The sequence below is a fragment of the Peromyscus californicus genome, unplaced genomic scaffold, assembly GCF_007827085.1.
Source record: "Peromyscus californicus insignis strain IS unplaced genomic scaffold, ASM782708v3 Scaffold_9__1_contigs__length_137607984, whole genome shotgun sequence".
NCBI lineage: Eukaryota > Metazoa > Chordata > Mammalia > Rodentia > Cricetidae > Peromyscus > Peromyscus californicus.
The window spans coordinates 21,658,773-21,683,995 of NW_026294617.1; the positions used below are offsets into that span (position 1 = coordinate 21,658,773).

The 25,223-nt window shown below is 38.5% G+C and overlaps 2 protein-coding genes across 11 annotated transcripts in view; one reads left to right on the plus strand and one right to left on the minus strand.

Moving 5' to 3' along the window:
- Nucleotides 1–1,721: 1,721 nt before the first annotated feature.
- Nucleotides 1,722–24,421, plus strand: Plk4 (polo like kinase 4). The gene is made up of 16 exons (XM_052729929.1): nucleotides 1,722–6,009; nucleotides 6,760–6,855; nucleotides 7,573–7,668; nucleotides 7,744–7,858; nucleotides 11,263–12,178; nucleotides 13,190–13,290; nucleotides 15,807–16,168; nucleotides 17,322–17,426; nucleotides 17,696–17,798; nucleotides 18,327–18,476; nucleotides 18,971–19,104; nucleotides 19,187–19,278; nucleotides 19,853–19,976; nucleotides 20,574–20,702; nucleotides 22,535–22,641; nucleotides 23,831–24,421. Exons 1-16 carry the CDS (start codon nucleotides 5,980–5,982, stop codon nucleotides 23,931–23,933), a joined length of 2,763 nt encoding a protein of 920 aa, XP_052585889.1. The 5' UTR covers nucleotides 1,722–5,979; the 3' UTR covers nucleotides 23,934–24,421.
- Mfsd8 (major facilitator superfamily domain containing 8) overlaps nucleotides 10,342–25,223 on the minus strand; it is a 45,215-nt gene continuing 30,333 nt past the window's right edge. Inside the window, exons 12-15 of one of the 10 annotated variants that reach the window (XR_008216203.1) lie at nucleotides 19,113–19,214; nucleotides 18,617–18,795; nucleotides 15,008–15,186; nucleotides 12,046–12,158 (exon numbers count right to left, since the gene is read on the minus strand). Coding sequence is in view for 2 of the 10 variants with exons in the window: in XM_052729933.1 (XP_052585893.1) it covers nucleotides 19,128–19,214 (87 nt within the window). In the remaining 8 variants the exon portion in view is untranslated. Of the gene's footprint in view, nucleotides 10,732–11,620; nucleotides 11,731–12,044; nucleotides 12,159–15,007; nucleotides 15,187–18,616; nucleotides 18,796–19,112; nucleotides 19,222–20,039; nucleotides 20,260–20,720; nucleotides 21,603–25,223 lie in introns of those variants that run through there. The other 9 variants (XR_008216208.1, XR_008216200.1, XR_008216205.1 and 6 more) reach the window with 9 other exon arrangements.

Consider the following 25,223-nt stretch of genomic DNA (forward strand, 5'->3'; position numbering starts at 1 on the left):
ATTGAAACCAGGAGCTTTCAATTCAAGGAGTCAAAGATAGTAACTAAAACATGACCATATATCTGATATACGAAGTAATCAAATCCATGCTAATGAAAATAACATGGCCCTTGTTTGGAGTATGAAACATTATCACCTGAGTCACAGGATGATTAAAGAAACATATTAAGACCTTAAAATGTACTTATCCTATAAAGAGACAGTGAGATACAACATGTTTTAGATTGTATTATAGCACATAAATAACATGTTCACAATCAAAGGTATGTAAAATGTCATTTAAATGCCCAGTGTTTTCAAATGCAGTGCTCTTTTAAAATCTTGATTTTCCTTTAATTCCACTCTTTTATGATATTGAAAGAGTGCATCTTGTCACTCTGATGATTAATTAGCAATTTAGATAGATTTAGGAGCTTCTCTCCACTTATTTTTGAGACTAGGTCTAGATATGTAGTTCAGGCTGGCCTCCTCCTTGTGATCCTCATGCCTCAGCCTCCAGTGCTGGAATTAGAGGTGTGTGCCACCATGACCAGCCCTTTGTTTCCTTTTTAGTACTAAGTCTTACGTTTAGGATTTGGGGCTCTTAATTCATATGAAATAAACCAGATTATACATTTCCATATTCAACACCTCCAATTTTAATAATCTTCAGTTTTAATAGTACCATTGAATAGATTCTCTATCTTTTGGGTGTTAAGTAATTTGAAGTAGTTCTGGACCAAAAGAAGTCAATTTGTACATGTTGTCTGTTAAGTATGACAAAATAACAAAGGCCATCAGAAAGTTAAAGAGCAGACACCTTTGATTCCATGATGCTTTCTGATTAAAAATAAGCATTATACATCTTTCTAGGTGTTATTATTTTTAGTTTCCTAAGTTTGTTCCTTCTGAGAAATTAAGTGAAAATACTTTTAAAATCATGTCAGCATGCTTAGAATGTAGATGTTAAAAAACAATTTAAAATGAAAAACTAGGTAAAAAAAGCTTTACAGTGTACATTTTTCTCTAAAATAAACTTTTGTGGCTTAGTGTCTTGGAAGGAGTGTCCTAACACCAAGTGGTCACTTCTTAGATTTGGTAGAAAGAAGCCACTGTTACTTAACATCACACTATACAGAAACAGTTTTTAAAGGAATCTATACTAAATTGTTCAGTTCTAGTAAAATGGTATTCCAGTCATCTTCACAACCATTATAAATATGTAAAAAGTGACTCTACTCCAGTCATTCCTATAAAGTAACTTTTGACAGTTTCTTAGTAACTCTTCTTAGTTTCTGTCCTTTTAGAACTGTACATTTGATTTCTCAATTCTGTTTGCCATGCAGAAAACTGTAATCAAATGTGACATACCTATAAAAATAATTTTGTTTGACATAATAGACCATTACATTTAATGAACAGACATAAGAATGGCTTTCAATGTTAACTGATAATATTCTACAATTATTGTTTTGTAATATGACTTTGGTTCACAAATATATCCACAAAATGTTTGCATATGGAATGATCAAAGCATATAAAATATTTCCTATGTATGTAAATTGCATCTTCATACTAGGAAACAAATAACAATTGATAATAAATGCAGTTCATTTTTGGATATCAGTCCACATTGTCAAGAAGTCATGTAATAATAATAAATACATGTTCTACCTGCTCCTTGAACCATGAGTTTTGCACACAAGAGGTTTAATTTTCAAGTGTTGAACTCTACTCATTACATTACATGAAACATTGAGGACAGGTCACCAAATTATTTTAAAGAAATTTGCATAGCAATGAGAGTTTTTGAGTAACCTGGCAAGATTTGCAAACTTTCAGATACTTAATTCTAAAATCTTATATGGTAGTTTGTGAATGTTAGATGTGTTGATGGAAAGAAAGCTTTGGAAATTCTCAGTAGGCTGAGAAGAACTTCTTCCCCAGTCCTCTGTTTATGACTTGCTGCTCCTGGAGCTGTCGAGGCAGCTCAACCCATAAAAGCACTTGGTATGTAAGCCTGAGGATCTGAATCTATTTCCTAGATCCATGATGGAAGGAGTGATACCAACTATACAAAGTTGTCCTGACTATGGCATGTGTGTGTGTACAATAATAATAAAAATAATAATAAAAATAATAAAAAGGAACTGCTGCTCCTGGGGCTGGGAAGATATAAAATGCAAGTACAAGCATGTGGATCTGGAGCACCCACTTAAAAAAAAAGCTGGGGTTAGTAGTGGTACTTGCCACTAACCAAGGAAATGGAAACAGACCCCTGGGGCTTGATGACCGATCTAATCTAGCTATTTGGTGAGGTGCAGGTTTAGTGAGATACCACAGCTCAAAAAACAAGATGAAGCCATGTGTGGTGGTATACATCTTTAATCCCAGTTGGGATGCAGGGGAAGGAGGATCTCTGTGAGCTCAAAGCCAGCCTGATCTACAAAGCCAGTTCCAGGCACAAAAATAATTGCTGTGCCTGATAAAAATGTATGCAATGTTAATCTTCTGGGGGTGGTCAGATAGTCTGTAAAAAATTAATCCTCAATCTGAAAAAAAAAACATTTATACCATGTACTTTAAATTTCCCAATGAAATACACATATTCTAAAGATGGGTGAATTATAAGCATTTATTCATTTCAGCTGCTCATAAGTTGAAAATTTGAAAGGGTTTCTTTTTAAAAAAAAAAACTCCACCTATGTAATATAAAAGAGAACATTTTTAGAGGTAAGGAAGAACTGTCAGATTACATGTTTATCTTTTATAATTTACCCTCAAAATTTCGCCCTTTGGATAAATACTCAAGATGGCTCACACAGCCCACAAATCCACAGGCAGCATGATGTCAGCATCCCAGCACTCTTTCCGCAGTGATGCTTTTGGCCACCTGTTTACTCACTGCCAATAGAGCAGGATAAACATAAAATGATTTTCTTAGTGACTGGAGAAGACAAGAATGACATTAAGAATAGGAGGTAACTTGAAACAAATTTTACTAAATGCATAAAAGCAGCAAAGAAAACACAGAAATCAAACAACATAAACAATCTGGGAGCCAGATGGGGTACTTATTTTGGTTATCTCAGCACTAGGTAAGCAGACAGAGGCCAGCCTGATCCACATACCCATACCAAGCTAGTCAGGGCTACAGAGACTTTGTATCCAAGTAAGCAAATAAAAACCTAACTACCACTAACTAAGAGGTGTCAGACATTTGACAGTTTGAAGACTATTTGTGGCTTTCAGACCCCAAAATGATATAATAGAAGAAGAGTTATGCTAAGAAAATACCTACCAAATGTGTTGATGTAAATATTTTGTGCCCTGTACATGAATAGTACAAATGAAATATTTAGAAGTCAGTGGTACGCTTTGCTTATAGATAATTCCCCAGAAAGAGAACAGCTCTGACACAGCAGTCTCAGAACAGAGAGTAATGCAGTGAGGGTGAGGCCCACAGCATCAGTGATAATGGAAGGCACTACATACATAAACAGAACCAAAAGTGACTGGATATAATAGACTTACATCAATAGTCATGGACTTTTGAATGGACTCAGACAAACTTTAAATACACATGGAATATTTACAAAAACAGTAAGGCCACAAGGTAAAGCCCAGGAATACCAAAGCCTGTCATACAGAATTTAGACAACAGTCTAATTCACCTATGAAGCCAGATATGGTGGCATACACCTAAAATCCCAGCACTTGAAAGAGGATCTGGAGTTCAAGGCCAGCCTGAGGTACATAGCAAGACTCTGTCAAAAAATTGCCTATTAAGACATTACAAAAGAAATTCTATATGCTCATGTGCTTGAAATTAAAATTCTGGAACATTAAATCTTGTTGAAAATAAGAGAATGTTTCTATAAATGTAAATATTCCTTAAACTAAAACTGAACCCATTAAATTCCAGGTATTTTTTGATGATGTATAGTTATCACTGTGTATATGCAAAGTACAGGTTAACTATAAAGTATCTCTTTTCACACAAAAGTGCAAGCTCCAAATGGCAGGCATATTTATCTTTGTTTTCAAGCAACTCTGAGGATGTCTGGCACTTAGTGAGATCAATAGGTTTTTGTTTTTAGATTTTATTTTTGTAAAGGATGTGACCAAGGGTTTGTGTACGTGAGTGTGATGCCTACAGAAGCCAGAAGATGGCATCAGAGACCCTGGACCTGGAGTTAACAGGTGAGCTGATAGCTATGAATGCTGATAACCAAATATGATCCTCTCCAAGAGCAGCAAGTTCTCAATCACTGCTTCAAACCCCACAGATTTTCACAGTAACTGAAAAGTTCTGGCCAAGTACTTGTGAAATAATGCTTAGCTTGCAGGGTAACAATGTGTTCATCTAGAAAAAAAAATGTGGAGACTGGCCTAAATTTGGTTATTTCAAGGATATTACAAAGACAAAAAAGGCCCCTAATGAGGGCCTCACTTATAGTGTCCACTGCATCTTGCTCCTATTCCTGACTATAAATTGCCCTTTGAGACCCGGGGTCCCCTAAGATGATCTTTGTTGGTTACCAGAAAGCCGCCGTTTTTGGTTTGCTGGCTTCCCAAATGAATCTTTTTCCATACCTCACTACTTGTCCTGGAGTCATTGGTATTTGGGAAAAGCAATCTAGACCTGGTTGACTAACAGTATTAGGATTTCTATTGAAAGAAGATACAACACAGGCAGACTGAGAGATAACACACTACTTGGGGCCTTCAGAAAACAAGTCTTATTTTTGATCTTCTTATAGCTGACTTAACATCTCAGGACAATTAGGCTAAAAAAGCAAACCCCTGACTGTACACTTACTGATTTGTAATTACCTCTTTTTCTGCTTGTAAAGATCCTTACACCTGCTCTTTCTTCAGAACACTTTTCAAGGAAACTTGTGTTAATTCCCTAGTCTAAGTCACTTACTCACATAGGGCTCAGAATAAAGTTTTGTGAGACAGGTAGCCCAGGGCAGCCTAGAACATGTTAAAGACTCCAGGGCTAGCCCCAAACTGAGGGCAACACTATCTTAGTCTGCCAAATGCTGTAATTTCGGGAATGAGTCGCTATGCTCAGCTTTTAATACTGGGTGGGGGGTGGCGGGAGTGCTACTGGGAGAGAAGTGACTGGAACCCCGGGGACATGGGTGTGCTAAGCAAGCATTTTACCACTCAATTACATCTCCAGCCCTTATTTTACTTTAAATGGCACTTTTGCCTATGCAGTTCATTTTCTTAAATCACCATACACATTAATAGTTGTAAAGGAAATACCCCAACCGTGTACATGGAGGGTGTTCTAAGGAAGGCAATGCCAAGACAGGGTTTCTGTGTGTAGCCCTGGCTGTTCTGGAACTCGTTTTGTAGATGAGGCTGGCCTCGAAATCAGAGATCCGCTTGTCTCGGCCTCCCAAAGGCTGCGATTAAAGCTGTGCACCACCACTGCCGGCTGGACTTTTCCCCAGTTCTCTTTATGTAAGTCTAAAAACCTTTTCAAAAGATTTGCTAGGGAAAGCCAAGGCTCGGCGCGTGCTAGGAAGGCCCTCTACTATTGCGCTCTGCCCCTGGCTCTGAAACTGAGTCGAGACATAACCTGCCAGTTCCAAACGTTCATGGTTAATCGGCGTTTTGGTCAGTCTCGCACTGATCACTTTCCCTCAAAATATTATCCACTTCCGGCTTAGAGCGCCGACGCCCGGAATCCCCTCCTGCGCATGCGCATCACTCATCCTCTCAGAAGCCGCGAGCGTGCTGACGTCACCGCCAGGCTGGCTCGTTCAGAGATCGGCGGGAATTTTTCAAAATGGGAGCACGGAGGCGCCGCCCAGGCCTCAGGAGGTACCGGGGGTACCTTTCGGTGGCGTTGGCGGCGTCGCCAGCGGCGGCGGCGGCATAGAGAGTGCAGCCCGATGGGCGCCAAGACCCGCTGGCTGCTCGGAGCGCTGCCTCGGAGGGACTGCGAGACGGCCGAGTCCGGGGCGCCAGCGGCCCGGGAACATGGCGGCGTGCATCGGGGAGAGGATCGAGGTGAGGCGGGCAGACGCGGAGCTGAGGGAAGGTCTGGGTGAAGCACGCGCTGGTCTTCGGGGACCGGCTGAGCGAGGCGAGCGCAGTGCTGGAGAGAAGAAGATCCGGATAAGGCTTGGGACAGACACCGGTGAAGCGAGGCGGGCGGACGGGCGAGCGCGGGCTCTAGGACGCCCTGGTTAAGGCGCTCGCTGGTGCTCAGTGACCACTTCGGTGAGGCTGGGGTGCTGCGGGCGAACAGAGGAGAGGCAGGAGGGCTCTGTGGTGGGGACAGATTGCGGAGAGGCGGGCGGAGTGACCCGCCCCTCGCCCCTCCCCCCTCCCGTGGGGCGCCTGGTACCCAGCAGGTGTATCTCCAGCTGTGGGCCCCGCCCGGTCCCCATCGCTTGGTGTCGGGTCCCCACTCCCGCCTCCAAAGCCGCGCTCGGGGAGCTGCTCCGCCTGCCCCTCCCCGGGGACGGCGGTTACCGTGGCGGGAGCGGCGGCGGGAGCCGGGTGGTCGGGAGGAGGGAGCCGAGCTAACCAGCTCATTAGAGGGCTCAATCTCGATCCCGGCTGGAGCTCAGGAAGTCCCGTGGAGCATCAAGATGCCTTCCATCCCAGACACCTGCATCATCGAGGTCTGATGGCTCCTTGAACCTTGTCATATTTCCTCTCTGGCCCATTTTACCAGATTTATTCCAGTTCCTACCCAACTTTCTTACTTTCTAGTTCTGCAAGTCATCACATATAATCTTTAATTTTTTAAAGGACTTTAAGGTTGGAAATCTACTCGGTAAAGGATCATTTGCAGGAGTCTACAGAGCTGAGTCCATTCACACCGGTTTGGAAGTTGCAATCAAAATGGTAAGAATGTATTAGTGACCCTTTCTTCAGTATTTTGCAAGAGACTAGAGAGGCATGCTATTTAAAATGTCACAGTCTTTATCAACTAGAGGCTGTGCACACTTCCACCCTACCGTGTATATGTGTGTGTGTGTGTGTGTGTGTGTGTGTGTGTGTGTGTGTGTGAGAGAGAGAGAGAGAGAGAGAGAGAGTGAGAGAGACATTAGCCAAAAGACAGTGTTGCTATGTGCAGCAGCTGAACTTGGGGACATTTAAGAGACCCTTTTGCCTTGCTTAAGTGAAGGTTTTATACTTTATTAGTGTTCAGGAGACTAGTACATTTTGTTACTATGAATACTTAAGGTAATGGGAAGAAGTCAGGACAATTTATTTATAATAAAGTGCTTATATGTGGCTATAATAATCCAAACTACCATTATTGTCGAGCATGGGAGTGCAATGCCTGTAATCTCAGCTCTGAGGAGTTGGAAAAAGGAAGATCGAAAGTCCACTCTCTGTTACAACATAAATACACTGGACAAACTGAGAATTCATTCTGCTAGGTGCAAGGGTGGAACATATAAAAAGACTTCAGACAATTTTAGATTGATGTTGTGACTTCTGTCTGGGTTTAGGGGTATAGCTTGGTGGTAGAGTGCTTTCCTCTAGCATGCTCAAGGCCCTGGGTTCAAACCACACATCATAAAATCAAATAAATCTGGCCTCTCTTATTTTTAGATAGATAAGAAAGCCATGTACAAAGCTGGAATGGTACAGAGAGTCCAGAATGAGGTGAAAATACATTGCCAGTTGAAACACCCTTCTGTTTTGGAGGTAAGATACAGGTGTATACAAGCAGTTAAGAAAGCTGGATGTTTGTGTAATTGACTGCACCCTTTTCTGTTTTAGCTTTATAATTACTTTGAAGATAACAATTATGTATATCTGGTGTTAGAAATGTGCCATAATGGAGAAATGAACAGGTATCTAAAGAACCGAATGAAACCTTTCTCAGAAAGTGAAGGTAGGTGTCTTTTTTTGGGTTGGGGTATAGAGTTTTTCTCTTTTTTCTGTTTGTTTGGTAAATACTTGGCTTTTGAAGGTGTTGTTTTGAAAATGTGCTATTTTGTAATATTTAGTAAAAAAATTTGTTTTGTGTTTTGGAGATAAGGTCTCTACTGTGTAGCTCTTGCTGTCCTGGAACTCAATATATAGACCAGACTGATCTTGAAATGACAAGGAGACTCCTATCTTTGCCCTCCCAAGTGTTGGGATTAAAGATGTTTGCCACTACACCTAGCTTAGTTTATCTATCTATCTATATAGATATATTTTATTTATATATATATATATATATATATATATAAATAAAATATATATTTTTTTTTTGTCGGAGCTGAGGACCGAACGCAGGGCCTTGTACTTGCTAGGCAAGCACTCTACCACTGAGCTAAATCCGAACATTAAATGATTATTATTTTGTTTTTGTTTGTTCGAGACATGGGATTTTCCCTGCATGTATGTCCGTGCACCACATGTGTGCCTGGTGCCCAGGGAATGCAGAAGATGTTGTATCTTCTGGAATTTGATCATGAGCCACCATGTGAGTGTTGGGAATCAGGTCCTCTGGAAGATCAGCCAGGACTCTTAAGCACTGAGCAGTCCTTTCAGCCTCAGCAATATTTTTTTTAAGCTGTGTGTATGAGTGTGCACCTGTGTATGGGTATGTGCATGTAGTGCAGGTAGGTGCCCATGCCCATGGAGGGTTAACATGGATGCTAGGAATAGAACTTGGGTCCTCTGTAAGAGCAGTATGCACTTTTAACAGCTGAGCCATCTCTTCAACCACAAAGAAAACTATTTCAATTGTTATTTTATTAAATTGTGTCCCCTCAAAAGCTGGTATTTATAAATCACATATCGCAGTAGTAGAGAAAGAAGTTTGTTGGCCTTCTGTTCTCCAAAACACATTTTAAATTAAATCATTGGTAACAATTTATTATAAATCCTGTCAAATCTGGAAAACTATATATAATGTGTTTGATGACTAAAGTTTCCAAATAAACATTGAGAGCATTGTGCCAGAACTCCTTTAACTTACTGCTCGACTTCTAAAGCATGGAGTGGTTGAGACTCCCCATATAATATATTCTCACAGTGAATACTTAAATGAACATAATGACAAAGATTTTCCATACCTAGTGTTTTTCTGTGACATACAAAATGAATTTCATCCCCCCCATTTTCTCAAATCAGATAAGGTCCATATGTTGTCAAACTACTGATCTTTTTTCCAAGCTATAACTGATACTGATCCTGCAGATAGAGCTAAGGAATAAGGCTGCTGATAGGCTTTTGCTTTTGTTTTTAGTATTTGTTATTCATTTGTGTGTTATGGTATAGTCAGAGATCAGTCTAGAGAGTTGGCTCTCCTTGTATCATGTGGATTCCAGATATAAAACTCAGTTCATCAAACTTAGTTGCAAGCAGCTTTACATGCTGAACCATCACACTGGCTTAATGGAGCTTTTATACATTTTAATCTCTTGGAAATAGTTGTTAACACGAACTGAAGTGTTGATAAGCTTTCTCTCAAATTCCATTGATAAAAGTTTATTCTGAGGAAATAATATAAATGGGAGAGGGTCCATATACTTAGATGGTAGTTTCTGTATTTTTCAGACTACTTTGTAATTGTCAATAAAGGATTTATTGAGTAAGACGATATTTATAAGGGGAAAAAAGTATCTGTTAGCCTGAATTAAACTTAAAAATTTACATGCAACCAAAGATATATCTCCCTCCCACCAACAAAGTTTAAGACAAAGAAGGAAAGAAAATACCTGCAAACTGTATGACTGATAAGGTTGGGGCTATAATTCAGTGGTAGCGTGTTTATTTGATCTGCATGAACAAGGCCCTAGGTTCCTTGTTTTCTACTGACAAACTTGTGTGTGTGCAGTGTGTATAACAAAAAGTTCATGTTGAAAAATGAAAGATATGCCTAAAGGGAAAGGATAATCATAAGAAACTAGAGGGTATGAGCAAACTATTCACAGAGGAGAAAGCTCAAATAACCAATAAACATGAAAAGATGCACAGAGTCAATAGTCGTCATAAGGGTGCTAACCAAAATAATGAAAGACCATTTTCACACACTGAATTGAGACTGTTTGATGTTAATATAGTGTGTATTAAAGTACAGCCTTTTGCCGGGCGGTGGTGGCGCACGCCTTTAATCCCAGCACTTGGGTGGCAGAGGCAGGCGGATCTTTGTGAGATCAAGGCCAGCCTGGTCTACAAAGCAAGATCCAGGAAAGGCGCAAAGCTACACAGAGAAACCCTGTCTCGAAAAACAAAAAAAAAAAAGCAAGTACAGCCTTTTAAAGGCTAACTTGCCAAGGCATGAAACTAATCAATTTTCATATCCCTGAATATATATGTACTATAAGTATATAGAATATATATACCACACTGCAGAGAAACTCACATAACATACACAAAAAGTATGCATGCACAAGAATGTTTATTCCTATATTATTTGTAACCTTGAAACATCAGAAATTACACATATGTTCAACGGCAATTAGGTAAAGTAAAGATATATGATATTATTAGAGAAATAACTTTAAGATATACAGTAAAGAAGAAAAGTTAATGAAACTACTCTCATACTATTTTTTGATATCTTGAAAGCATTTATTATAATGTGTCTGCAGCTTTAAATATATGCAAGCATGCAGGAAAGTATTAAGAACTATATTAAGCTGGGCGGTGGTGGCGCACTCCTTTAATCCCAGCACTCCGGAGGCAGAGCCAGGCAAATCTTTGTGAGTTCAAGTCCAGCATGGTCTACAAAGTGAGATCCAGGACAGGCTCCAAAGCTACACAGAGAAACTGTGTGGAAAAAAACAAAGAAAAAGGAAAGAAAAAAGAAAGAAAGAAATATATTAAATATTTACAATGGAGGCTGTGTAAAGTTCTTGCCATGCAAGTGTGAGAACTGGGGTTTGGTCCCCAGCACCCATGTAAATGATTGGGTGGGTGTGACAGCCTGTTTATCATACTTGGCACTTAGGAACTAAAAATAAGATTTTTTCCTAGCAGCTGATATCTATGAACTATTTGTACAATTTTAAATAATTTTCTTAATTTTGTGGATGTCTGGTTATACCCTAGTTTCTCTAATCACTTTGAGCTGGTATAAAATTTGGCTTCCCTTAGCTCATAAGTTGGAAAAAGCAAAGATTAAAATGAGTGCCTAGTTAGTATTATATCACTAGAGTGATGTTTTTGTTGGTCAATCTAAGCTGCAGGCTAGGATTTTAATGTAATACTCTGGTATGTGTACTCGGTTTTATCATGTATTCTAAACATTGGAATTTCCAGAACTTTTGAATTACGTTTTCTTTTTTTCCATCTTCACAGCTAGGCAATTTATGCACCAGATCATCACAGGAATGTTGTATCTTCATTCTCATGGCATATTACACCGGGACCTCACACTCTCTAACATATTACTTACACGTAATATGAACATAAAAATTGCTGACTTTGGACTAGCAACACAATTGAAAATGCCACATGAAAAGCATTACACACTCTGTGGAACTCCTAATTACATTTCACCAGAAATTGCAACTCGAAGTGCACATGGACTTGAATCTGATATTTGGTCGTTGGGCTGTATGTTTTATACATTACTTATTGGAAGACCACCTTTTGACACTGATACAGTCAAGAACACATTGAATAAAGTAGTTTTGGCAGATTATGAAATGCCAACCTTTTTGTCACGAGAGGCCCAGGACCTTATCCACCAGTTACTTCGTAGGAATCCTGCAGATCGGTTAAGTCTGTCTTCTGTATTGGACCATCCTTTTATGTCACGAAATCCTTCAACAAAAAATAAAGACTTAGGGACTGTAGAGGACTCCATGGATAGTGGGCATGCCACAATTTCCACAACAATTACAGCGTCTTCCAGTACCAGTTTGAGTGGTAGCTTACTTGACAGAAGAAGACTTTTGATTGGTCAGTCACTTCCAAATAAAATTACTGTATTTCCAAAAAATAAGAATTTAAGTGACTTTTCTTCAGGAGATGGAAGCAATTTTTGTACACAATGGGGAAACCCAGACCAAGAAACTAATAATAGGGGACGGGGAAGAGTAATTGAAGATGCAGAAGAAAGGCCGCATTCTCGATACCTTCGCAGAGCTCATTCCTCTGATAGATCCAGCACTTCTAATCAGTCTCGAGCAAAAACATACTCAATAGAACGATGTCATTCAGTAGAAATGCTTTCAAAGCCCAGAAGATCCCTGGATGAAAATGAAGAGAGGTATTTACCCACACACAGCAATATCAATTTTTTTAACTTCCTTAAAGACAAAACAGCCAATAGTTGGAGGTGTTTTGAAAGACATGATGATGACCCAGCAGTGCAAGGATAATTCTTTCAAAAGCATTTTGATAAACATTGTATTAGCACAGATACAAAGCTAAATCTAAACAAGGGGGGTTATAAAGTGCCTAGGTGTTTCCCTTACAGAAATAGAATTACAATTTTGAGCCAGGCATGGTGGCATATGTCTATACTCCTAGAACTTGGGAGGCACAGGCAGAAAGATCATGCAGCTGAACCCAATCTGTGACAGCAAGTTCTAGGCTAGTCTTTGTTTCAAAGCAAAAAAGGCTTTTATGCTATTAATGTTGATTAAGGTCTCTTAAGTGCGTATAGGCTGGTTAGATGTAGTTTAGTGGGAGAACAGTGGCTTAACATAGTGCCCACAAGTCAGTCCTCAGCACTGCAAAAAAAAAAAAAAAAAAAAAAAAGTGTGTGTTAAGTGTGTTTAAATTTGTAGACGTGTTATTTGGAGCAGATCTCTAGCACAGCATAGCATTTACTGAGCAAGTTTGATCCCTGAAGGACTAATAGTAGCTGCATGTAGAGGGAAGCTGAGGCTGAATGAGGAATAGCTGTGGTACTGACTGCTTCTGATACGAGCACTGATTTTAGTGCCCAATTGGGATTTTGTGTGTGATCTTTTAATGTTTGAATTATAAACTTCTAAGAGGATAGCAGACATACAGTGCTATTGCATTTTGGTATAGGAGTTTCAGAGATGATTATAGAAATACTGTTTTCTGGGATTATTCTAAAATTTCAGGTATTTAAATCTCTTCTAGGGTTTCTGCCTTAAAATGTTCAGGGACTAGGAATTCTACTGTCATAGAACACATACATATTCAGTGTGTGTGTGTGTGTGTGTGTGTGTATGTACCCCTAGATTCTGTTCCTAATCCCTCTTTCCCCAATAATTGCTTTATGGGATTTTTTTTTCCTCTGTAGTTCCAGTCATCATTGTCTAGGAAAAACTCCTTTTCCATTTGCAGACCAGACGCCTCAGATGGAAATGGTACAGCAGTGGTTTGGAAATCTGCAAATGAATGGTGAGTTTTTAATGGAGTATTTAATTAAAATTTACTGACCTGGAACCTGCCAAACATTGCACTTTTCTGCTTATATTCAAGAATACAGTTCCAGTAAATACATTAAAAGAAATAAACTTAATATTTTTGAATATTTAAGCTATCTACTCTCCTTAATATTGAATGTATATGATTAGTTTAAGTTTACATTACAAATATGAAGAAGAAAGCTATTTATACATGAGCAAATGGTACACAACTCAGTTTGCACTGCTGCTCTGTGATTAAGTAGAACAAGGATTCTCAAGTATTCCTGGCTCAGGCTGGACCTTGAAGCCTGTTCTGGTGATGCCTGTGTCAAAAACTGTTGTTATCACTGCCCGTGAAGTAATCAAAGGATGCCTGACTTTACTTGTGAGAAGCCGGTGTGAGGATTTTAGTTTGCCCATAGTTCCTCAGACTGAAATACACAGCTACTGAAACCTAAACATTTAAGCAGCTGGCCCTAGGTCATTATCAAGAATGTGGAGATTAAGTGTCCCCCCATTAATGAACAACACTCACAGAAGGTGGGTGGGAAGAGAATTAAAAGGCAGCATCTGGAGGAGGAGATCATCTTTCACCATTGTGTTGGGTGGAGTGTGAGATAGGAGCTCTCATTAGTGGAATTGTTAGGCCCTGTCAAGAGGAATCTTTTCCTTTTCGAGAGAGATGTATGATTTTCAGAAGTCTAAAGGAAATTAATCTGACCATATATACTTACTGGTTGGTCTATTTTTTAAACTACAAAACTACCTTGTATATTAGTTTTGCAGTCTTGTACTTATTCACAGGTTATTTTTATTTGGTAATACGGACTTTTCTGAGATGGAGAAATAAGCTTTATATAAGTAATATAGTCATTCTGCTCCAATTTGTTCTGCTCCAATTTTAAAGTATTTTACTTGATAGAAAATATTTTTCCTTATAATGAGAATGCAAGGAAAGAAGCTTTACAAAGTCATTTTAAATAAAATGGTGATGAAAATTCTGAGAGTTTAATACTGAAAAACTAGAGTTCTATGTAATTGATCATTTAAGGCCTTAAAAAAATAGCATCAGGACATGGGCCTGTGCCTTTATACCACTTGGGAGGCTGAAACATAGGGACCATGACTTCCAGACCAGCTGGGCTGCATAAGTGAGACCCTGTCTCAAAAAAAAAAAAGAAAGAAAGAAAAGAAAGATAATTTACTATAGAGAGTTTTATGTAATTAAATTATTTATTTAAGGCCCTTTAAAAAATGTGAACCTGAAGGGCTGGAGAGATGGCTCAGTGGTTAAGAACACTTGCTGTTCTTACCAGAAGATCCAAGTTCAGTTCCCAGTGCCCACAGCAGGTGCCTCACAACCACTTGTAACTCCAGTTCCAAGAGATCTGATAGTCGGACACTGCGTGTCCACAGTACACAGATAAACACAAAGGTACACATACACATGCAGAAACAATTTTTTAAAGGTAAACTCTGAAACCATATGAAATATGAATGTATAGAATTCAATAAGAGCTTTTAAATATATAGGTACAAATACATTTGTAATATTAATTAGGGATACTGAAGGTAGTCAGTGTTTTTATATAAAATATATATTTTTATGCAGCTTTTAGCTGCATATTTTCTAAGTAGAAATGTGATAAATAATCTTTATAGTAAAGAAAATTTATGTATTTTTTCTTTTGTAGACTGAGAATTCTTACCAGAATTCCTTCTGATGAACATTGACTTGCTTTAGAATGAGTAACTTGGTTTTGCTTTGATTGAAAAATTAATTTCCCCAGGCAGTGGTGGCACTCGCCTTTAATCTCAGCACTCAAGAAGCTGAGGCAGGCAGATCTCTCAGTTCAAGGACAGCCTGGGCTACATAAAGAAACCCTGTCTGGAAAAAAACAAAAAAAAAAGGGAAAGAAAGAGAACTTGATTTTATATTAGTCCATTTTCATAGCCATAAGAATACTAAAAGTGTTTCTTCTACCTGGCTTTAAATGTTCCTTTAACTATTTTTTTGTCCTTATTAAGAGTTCATTTTTTTAATAGCTAATTTTTAAAAAAATCTTAATATATTTAAGATATATAATAATGTTAATAGTAATAGGAAAACAGTAAATAGTAAAGTAGTTACAGTGGAATTAATTAGCATATCTGTCATCTCAGTGTAATTACACATTTCCCCCTTTCGCAAAGAACAGCTACAATTTACTGATTTAAAGAGACTTCTCAATATAATACACAAATGTTTATAACTGACTTTTTCTATTATTTAAAAAGTGCTAGAGTCAAGGTGTGGTGTAGTCTGCCTTTAATCCTAGCACCTGGGAGGACAAGGTAGGCCCATCTGTTGAGTTTGAGGTCAGCCTGGTCTACATAGTAAGTTACAGGACAATCAGGGATACATAGAAAGACCCTGTCTTCAAACATGCCCCCCCAAAAAAACCCTGCTATTATAATCAACATATTATGCTACATTTTACTAAACTTCTTTTTTAATGTATGTTTTAGCTCATTTAGGAGAAACTAATGAACACAGCACCGCTAGCCCAAACAGAGATTTCCAGAGCTGTCCAGATTCATGGGATGTGTTAAGAAATGCTTGGACTGATACAAGAGCCAGCAAGAATGTTGATACTTCTGCTAATGTTCATCCTGTAAAGCAGCTGAGTACAACAAAGTACATGACTGCACATCATAGTAAGCCTGAGGTCACGCACCAAGAACTGGGCTTACATCCTCGTTCTGAACAAAGCAAGAATAGGAGTGTGGAGTCAACGTTGGGTCACCAGAAACCTACCTTACGAAGCATCACATCTCCTTTGATTGCTCACAGATTAAAACCAATCAGACAAAAAACCAAAAAGGCTGTGGTATGTCGATTATTTTTTCTAAGTTACTACTTGACATTTTCCTTGGAATACAATTCTTAAGTGTGATCTTTTTAGTTTTCTATGATATTTTTGAAGTTTGAGATAATATAAACTTAACACTTGAGAAAAATTTAGTATTCATGGAAAAATAGCATTTGCTTCCCTCTGGATTAGATAGATAGTATTGGGTTTTGTTGTGTGTGCTGAAGACAGTTTCCAGTAGGTAATCCAGGCTGGCTTTGGGCTTGCAATCCTTCTGCCTCTTCCTCATGAATGCTGTGATTGCAGGTGTGTACCACCATCCTGGTGCCCTCTAGCTTTTAGAATGGCAAGTTGATTCTGATAAGTTTGTAACTTTTAAGTTACTGATGTTTTTTAATATATTTATTTTGAATTTTGTGTTTCTCCTACATGTATGTATGAGTACTACATGCTTGCCTGGTGCCCAGGGAGGCCAGAAAAGGGCATTATGTTCCTTGGCATTGGGGTTACAGTCAGTTATGAGCCACCATGTAGATTCTGGGACATGAACCGAGGTCCTCTGCAAGAGCAACAAGTGCTCTTAACCACTGGACTACCTCTCCAGCCCTTAAATTATTTATATTTAAAAGACAGTTAAATGAAAAGATTTTTAAAATAATATTGGCTACATGTTATGTTAAATACTTTATTTATACCTACAGTGTGATTTTCTACATTTCGTTTCAAATCAAGAATAAGTTAGAAAATATAGCCTTAAAAAAGATAACTAAAATTAAAGCAATATGCATTTCTGTGTTTAGAATTCAATGAGCATGTGTGAAGATGGAATAATTTCTTTGTGGTTCTATCTTGATCCTGTTTGTTCTGTTTCCCATGTCACCCAGTCTTGTCTTTGTTTGGCCCCCATTGTCTTCAGGGTCCTTGTTCCCCACCCTACCTTCTGCTTGCTTTTTGCTCATTGGTTAGAATTTCATACTTAATTACACATTCTCACCTTTATACCTTCTGGCTCATAACTGCACCCAGATACATCTCTGTTCTTCTAGACTGCCAAAGTGAAGCAGCAGTTGGATTTTGCTATTTCTGCTATGGTTGAGTACTTTTCCTTCTTAAGTATTATGTGCCAAAAGTGTTCTTAAAAAACAATTTATCAATTTTTCTGTTTCTCTAGGTGAGCATCCTTGATTCAGAGGAGGTGTGTGTGGAGCTTCTGAAAGAGTGTGCATCTGAAGGATATGTGAAAGAGGTTCTTCAGATATCTAGTGACGGGACTATGGTAGTATACTAATTTTATTCACTTACAATTTTAGGTGTGACTTTAAACATTTGGCATTGAGTTCTTTTCACAATGTGGTATTTAATCTGTTTTATTGGAATTCACAAACTGAAAAATTAAAATAATTGTAACTAGTAATAAAATTTTAGGTTAGAATACTGTGTTATTTTAAAAAACTTTTTCTAAATTAATGTTTAACATAGAACCTTGTGTACTTTTTGGTAACAGGTTACAATTAGAAGTTTTATTTATTTACTTATTTTAATCAGATCACTGTTTATTATCCAAATGATGGAAGAGGCTTTCCTCTTGCTGATAGACCACCCTTGCCTACTGACAACATCAGTAGGTACAGCTTTGACAGTTTACCAGGTATGTACATTTTCAGGAGATGCACTGAGAAGAAAGATTTATATATACATAAATCCTGTATGTAACTCTACCTTGGCTTCAGTCTGGCTGCTGGTCATGTTCATGTACTTAGTGTCTGGGAAGAGCTGGTGTATCTTACTGCTCCACCGTCTACTGCTCATATGTTACACTGCCACAGACCTCTTACGTGAAAACCAGCTATGAAGTGTTAGTAACATCAGAACTATAGCCTGTGCTTCTGTTTAGTTATTGGCCTATCTAGAGTCATCAAAAATTTCAACGTGAACTATCTAGTTTTTAACTTTGAAATCACTGCAGTAATATATATAAATAATTTATAATTGTTGGTAACTATCTCCTGCATAAGCTCCTAGAAGCTATGATTTGGAGAAATAACTACTGAATAACACATCTTGGTTGAGGTAATTTTCAAAACCAAGGCTGTCTAACCTTACCAGGAATTAGAATGCAGATACAACTGTATGTTTAGTTTTCTCTCTTAATATTGAGTATATTTTTCTTCTTTAGAAAAATACTGGCGGAAATATCAGTATGCTTCCAGATTTATTCAGCTCGTAAGGTCTAAAACTCCCAAAATCACTTACTTTACAAGATATGCTAAATGTATTTTGATGGAGAATTCTCCTGGTGCTGATTTCGAGGTTTGGTTTTATGATGGTGAGTATACTACATGTGATCGAGTTTTTTCCTGTACACCCAGCAGTTCATCTGTAATATGTGAGATGTAGTCCTTTCTCTGCTTAGCTCTGTATCAGTTCATGGCATAAACTACATGAAAAACAATATCCATATCTTACTTGAAACCCAAATGGACGGGTTTAACAGACAGTCTCTTTGAGCATTCTCTGGAGTTGATTTGTCTTTAACTGTCTCCCTCCATGAAGGGTTCCCATGTACACATCACAGCACATGATTACAGCTGTCCCTGCCATTCTGTATGAGCGCCGTGCCTTTGTGTAGTCAGATCCGACACATGCTGGAAAGGGAAAATGATGCCTTATGTTTGTGGGATACTTGGAGTGCCATTTTACAAATGATCAATAGATGAATGTAAATAACTTTTCTCACAGCCATGTGCTACTATAATAATGAATTAAATACAGGCATTGTAAAAGAACTGATAAAAGAATGGTTTTCTGTTGAATTTTCAGGAGCCAAAATACACAAAACAGAAGATTTAATTCACATGATTGAAAAAACGGGTAAATCTTACACTTTAAAAAATGAAAGTGAAGTTACTACCTGGAAAGAGGAAATAAAGATATATGTGGAACATGCTAATGAGGTATGTACCTGTTTTTCATCCAGTTAACAGTCACATGGTGCAGCAGTGAATTGTTGACAAGAGCCAGTCTTCTCTGTACTAGGGTCACCGTGTATGCTTGGCACTGGAATCTGTAATCTCAGAGGAGGAAAAGAGAAGTAGGAGCTCTTCGTTCTTCCCAATAATTGTAGGAAGGTAAAAGTTTACAATTCCTAACCATGCTAAAATGTTTAAGACACAACTTGGTCATTTCATTGTAAATGATGTCTAGGGTTGCACCATGGTGACACACTCCATAATCCTGGCACCTACAAAGTCGAGGCAGGAGGAATTGGAGGCCAGTGTACCTCAAAACAGCTCCAGGGGACAGAGAGATGGCTCACTGGGGGAAAAAGTGCTTGCCATGCACGCTTAGTACCCTAAGCTCGATCCTGAAACCTCTGTAAAACTGAAGAAGAGAACTTACTCTAGAGGTCATTTTTTGACCTCCAGACACACTCTGGGGCTTATATGTGCCTAAATACGCACACCATTTACACAGACAGACATAATAAATAAAATTGAAACTTAAAAACTTAACTAGCCAGGTGTGGTGGTGCACACTTTTAATTTAGGCACTGGAGTGGCAGAGACAAGTGATCTCTGAGTTCAAGGCCAGCCAGGTCTACATATTGGAACTCTTTGTCAAACGTACACTAAATAAATTTTTAGTTCTCTGTATATTGAAAAGCTTTAGGGAACTATATTGAGACATTTCTCTTTGCTTCAGAAAACCTGGTAATACTAGTTCACCTAAAGCCTTATCACCACCTCCTGTGGACCCAAGCTACTCAAAGGGAGAGCAAGCAACACCAAGCAGATTGAGCATGAATAGCGTGGCATTCCCAACACAGGTACCAGTACTCAGTCCTTCTGTAAGTAAATATGTATCACATGCAATGAGTGCCTGGTGAAGATGTGGGTTGGGGGGTACAGCTCAGTTATAGAATATATACTTAACATGTATCCATACCTTAGATCCCAGCACCACCCAGAAAAAAAAAATCACCTACTCTCGGCCTCACTGAGCTATTTTGCCATATGTCTCCTTGAATAAGCCAGTGGTCCTTGCACATGCAGTCAGCTGCCTCATGGCTCACGGTTAAGTAATTAGATTTCCTCAGTGAACTGTCATACCTGTCATAACAGGAAAGACTGTATATAAATGTACAAGAATGCAGTGCATAAGAAACTAGTGTGTATATGTGTTCATTATGTACATTCTCTAACTTTAGCTATTAAAAATAAGGGAAAGAAATTTACTAAAATGAAAACAAGTCATGATTTGCCTGCCTTTGCTTTATTTTTACTTTTAATGTGTGGTTGGTGTTTTAATTTTAGAGTTTGTGTTTTGAGAAAATTCTGTTTAAAATCCTAAAGCAATCTTCCTTTTACTGAAGCTGGCCTATGAATGTGCTAAGGAAGATCTTCCTCTCCCTTACTGTTTGTAGACGGCTGCAGCTGAAGAACTTGGCCACACAGCCACTGCCACAGGAACAAGTTTCTCTTCTTCGAGTCTTCCTAAATCAGCGCAGCTTTTGAAGTCAGTTTTTGTGAAAAATGTTGGTTGGGCTACACAGGTGAGACATTTGTGAGAAAGATAATTTCCTTGCTGTGGACGTCTTGATTTTTTTTTCATTGACTAAACTATTACCCAATAATATAAATTATTTTAACAATATTTTCCAGAAGTTTTTTTTAAATATTTTTGCATTGGTTATATTCCTAAAAGTTTGGCTTTTTTAACTGGTATATATCAGAAAGCTTCTGATGTTGATAGCAGGTTGCCTACAGTGTGGATGATGTTATGATAAGGGTTGTGTGGAGTAGAGAATGATGTCGAGGACATGTGAAATGGCAGAAACAAAATCAACATTGAATTCAAATTTACAAAATTACAAAATTTTATGTCAGTGTATATACCTTTACCTTGTGTATGTTATCAGGTGTGAAGTGTGGAAATTTTGGAGTGTGACGCATGTATTTTTACTTAACAATTAAGTAAAAATTCACTCTAGTACTGCATGGGGCTTGTTGACATTTGTTGACGACCACATACATTCTCTAGTTTGTCCCTTAAAGTAATCTGGTAAAGCTAATTGCCCTTTTAAAGACAGTAAAATTATAGTTGTTTTGTTTTGTTTTGTTTTGTTTTTCGAGACAGGGTTTCTTTGTGTCACAGCCCTGGCTATCCTGGAACTTGCTTCATAGACCAGATTGGCCTCGAACTCACAGAGATCTGCCTCCCCAGTGCTGGGATTAAAGGCTAAAATTACAGTTTTTTTGTTTTGTTTTATGGTAGATTGATTTGTGTAGTCCTGCAGTGTGTAACTGAAGTCTGGTGTAAATACAGGACTGTTTGAGTCAGGTGGCCATGTTTCTCACCTATATACACCACATGCCTTTCCATTTGCAGTAGCACAAGGACAAGTCAGTGGCTAAGATAACCCAGGGAGCTTTTGTCACTTCTTCAGTCCTGTCTTGGGGGGAAAAAAAAAAAACTACTTCAATAACCCAGTGGACATTTGTGAGAAACCAAATTTATTGAGAGTCATTTTAATATCATGATGCTTTCGCCACTAGAGCGATGATCTAAAGAGGAAAAAGAAAATATTTTCAGTGCTAAGATCACTACAAACTGAAATTGTAGTTATTGAAGACAGTTGTTTTTAAAGCTGCATCTGGTCTGGTTGTTTTCGCACATGCCTAGGATCCTGGTATGTAGGAGGCAGAAGCAAGAGTGAAATCGATGCCAGTCTGGGCTGTGTGTAATGAGACTCTGTCTTAAAAATGAAATGTGGAGCTAGAGAGATGGCTCCATGATCAAGAGCACTTGCTACTCCTGCAGAGAACCCAAGTTTTATTCCCACAACTGTCTGTAACTCCAGTCCTAGGGGATGTGATGCTCTCTTCTGGCCTCTTCAAGTTCAGTGAGCAAGTTGCACAGAGACATAACATGAAGGAAAAACACCCATAGACATGAAAATAAAATAAGTATGATGTATGCCTTTAATCCCAGAACTTTTAAGGCAGAGGCAGGTACATCTCTGTGAGTTCAAGGCCAGCTAGTGCTATATGCTGAGACTATTTCAAAAATGGAGGTGGGGGGGGGGCTAAAACACTAAATGAATGAATAAAACAAACAGTATAGGACACTTTTAAGTGAGCCCTTAAAAACTGCAAGTTGTGCTGGAAAATGGTGGCGCACGCCTTTAATCCCAGCACTCAGGAGGCAGAGGCAGAGGCAGGTGGATCTCTTATGAGTTTGAGGCCAGCCTGGTCTGCAGAGCGAGTTCTAGGACAGCCAGAGCTACAAGAAAAATCCCTGTTTCAAAACCACCCCCCTACCCCACCCAAAGAAAAACTCCAGTTGTGTCTTCTGTGTAGTCATTTTCCGTGCTTGCTTTTCTAGCTAACTAACGGAGCTGTGTGGGTTCAGTTTAATGATGGGTCACAGCTGGTTGTCCAAGCAGGAGTGTCTTCCATCAGTTACACGTCACCAGATGGTCAGACAACTAGGTAAGTTCGTAAAGCACTGGGTGGAATTCAGTGCTTGCTTTCATTTTGCTTTCTCTGTACTTTGAAATAAGTGACTTGATAAGCTTAGTGTTTTGACAGTTTTTATTTACACTGTTCATAATCAACTCAAGTGGTAGGATTTCTTTGAATTTCATTGAATAACCCTATTCAATGACCTAACTAGGTTGACTCTTCTCAGAATGAACTTAATTATTTACTTAAGAATACAGAGGGGCCAGGTGTGGTGGTGCATACCTTTAATTTTACCACTTGGAAGGCAGAGGCAGGTGGATCTCTTGTGAGTTCAAAGCCAGCCAGATCTACATAAAGACTTCCAGGCTGCCAGGGGCTACTCAGTGAGACTCTATCTCAAAAAACAAACAGAAAAAGGACACAGAGGGCTGGAGAGATGGCTCAGTTGCTTAAGTACTTGCTTTGCAGGCAGGAGGACTTTAGTTGAGAGCCCTAGCACCCAGGAACAAGGCAAGGCAGTGTGCACTGGGGAACTGAGGACAAGAGGATCCTTGGCTCACTGCTACCCAATCTAGTCACATAGGTAAGCTTCAGTTTCAGTGAGAAACCTGTCTGGAAGTGATTGAGGAAGACATCTAACATTGACCTCAGGCTGGATGGAGTGGTGCATAGACTGTTAGCAGGAGTTGGGGATCATCCTTGGCTACCATTGCAACCTACCTGGGTTATATGACACCCTCAGAAAAAAGTCTAAATTAACTAAACTTGGTTATTTTTCCCAAGTAAAAGTTACATCCCATCTTTTGAAAGACTGTTTAAAAACTTGTTTTTTATGGTAGGTATTGAACCTCGGGCCTTATGAATGCTTTGTAAGCCTTCTAACTGAACTGTACCACCCAGCATTGACAGACATTTTTTAAGGCAAACCACTAGTCCTCACAATATATAAATGCTGTCGCTGAGTATTCAACTAATCACAGATCAAATGTTTATAAAAAAAAATACTATGCTTGTACTAAGTATATACACCTATCAAACAAAACAAGTGTTCTGTTTTTGAAAGGAACAAATTGGGTGCACTTCAGTTGATTTTGGAATCCTAGTAAGTGTATTGTTTTCTTGAGATACCTCTTTTCATTAAAGGATTACTGAGAAATGTGCTTTTGAGTATTCTCTTAAGGTCCAAGTAATGAAGTTGTTTTTCTGCTTCATTTAGGTACGGAGAAAATGAAAAATTACCAGAATGCATCAAACAGAAATTACAGTGTCTTTCTTCCATCCTTCTGATGTTTTCTAATCCAACTCCTAGTTTTCATTAACTAAAGTCCTTTCAGATGTCTATATTTAATAAATGACTTTTTGGTTGGCTTTCAAGTAAAGTGAGATTTTTTTTTAAATTTACTATAACTTCAGAAAGCCTTTCTGCGAAACAATTTTAATATATCATAAAAAATATATGCTAAGAAAACAAAATAGAATAAAATTTTCGTTACCAGATATAGTGGTCATGAAATAAACTAAGACATCTGATTTTATTCCAAGTACATAATCCCTCAAACTTTTCTGTGCTCATGTATCTATTTAACTAAGTTGTGTGTGGTGTGTTTGTTTTTGCTGTTTTCTGTACTAATAAGACATTGAGAATCATGGACAAAACATGCTATAGTTTTGAAGTTTTCAATATGTAAATAATGTACATATAAGCAATATGTAAACATGTAAATTTTATATTTATTTTTGTAGCACTTGTGTCTGATAAAATATTTCTGCAAATACATTTTATAAAATAAACACATTAGTAAGTTTATTTTTATTTGGTTAAATACTTCTTTTAAAATAGGTTATTATAAATTTATTTTAAAATTTTGTTTACTGTTTAGGATGACCCCCCACCCCACCCCACCCTTTTTTTTGAGACTGGGCTTTTATTGGTTTAACCCACAGGCTGTCTTTTTCCATCTTCTCTGCTAGGAGTTCTGCATTGCCCCAGGAAAGAAGAGGGTACTGGACAGACAAACTCGAAACCTGAGGGGGCTTGGAGGTGATAAGGAGACTGTAGGCTGTTAGGCACTCAAAGAAAACATCCATCTGGGCAGAGGGAGGCCATTAACTTGCACAGGACCCTCTGCCTTGCTAGGTCAAGGGGAAAGAACTTTGTTAGGAGTTTATAGGCACCTTTTGTAAGAAGTTTTATTTCACCCACAGTGATCAGAGGGGGTCAGATACTCTGGGTCTGAGTTACAGGCAGTTGTGACCCACCGTGTTGGTTCTGAGTCCACAATAAGCAGTAAGCACTCTAAACCCCTGGACCACATGAAATCGTGAAGTTTTAATCTTGTAAGTTAAATGTTGGGCATCGTTACTGAGGTTTATCATTTCAAATATATTGAGAGTTGATCTACTATGGTCATTTGTCAATGTCATATACTATTCATCTTTTCTTTATAATTAGAACCTTGAATTTAATGAGGAATCCATATTTAACTTAATAGGACTTTCCAGTCCCTACACTTAAGCCACTTTGGACCCCTCCCCAAATGCCTTACCTCTAGGTTGTGTGCAATCCTGCCTTCTGCCTAAAGTGCATTTGTCCCACCCTTTCCCGCTCC

Excerpts from the sequence above, each read along its gene's own strand:
- Plk4 (XM_052729929.1), top strand. The coding sequence starts at position 5,980 with ATGGCGGCGTGCATCGGGGAGAGGATCGAG. Across the intron at positions 18,477-18,970 it reads CGAGGTTTGGTTTTATGATG|GAGCCAAAATACACAAAACA; the intron begins GTGAGTATACTA and ends TTGAATTTTCAG. Across the intron at positions 19,279-19,852 it reads TTCCCAATAATTGTAGGAAG|AAAACCTGGTAATACTAGTT; the intron begins GTAAAAGTTTAC and ends TCTTTGCTTCAG.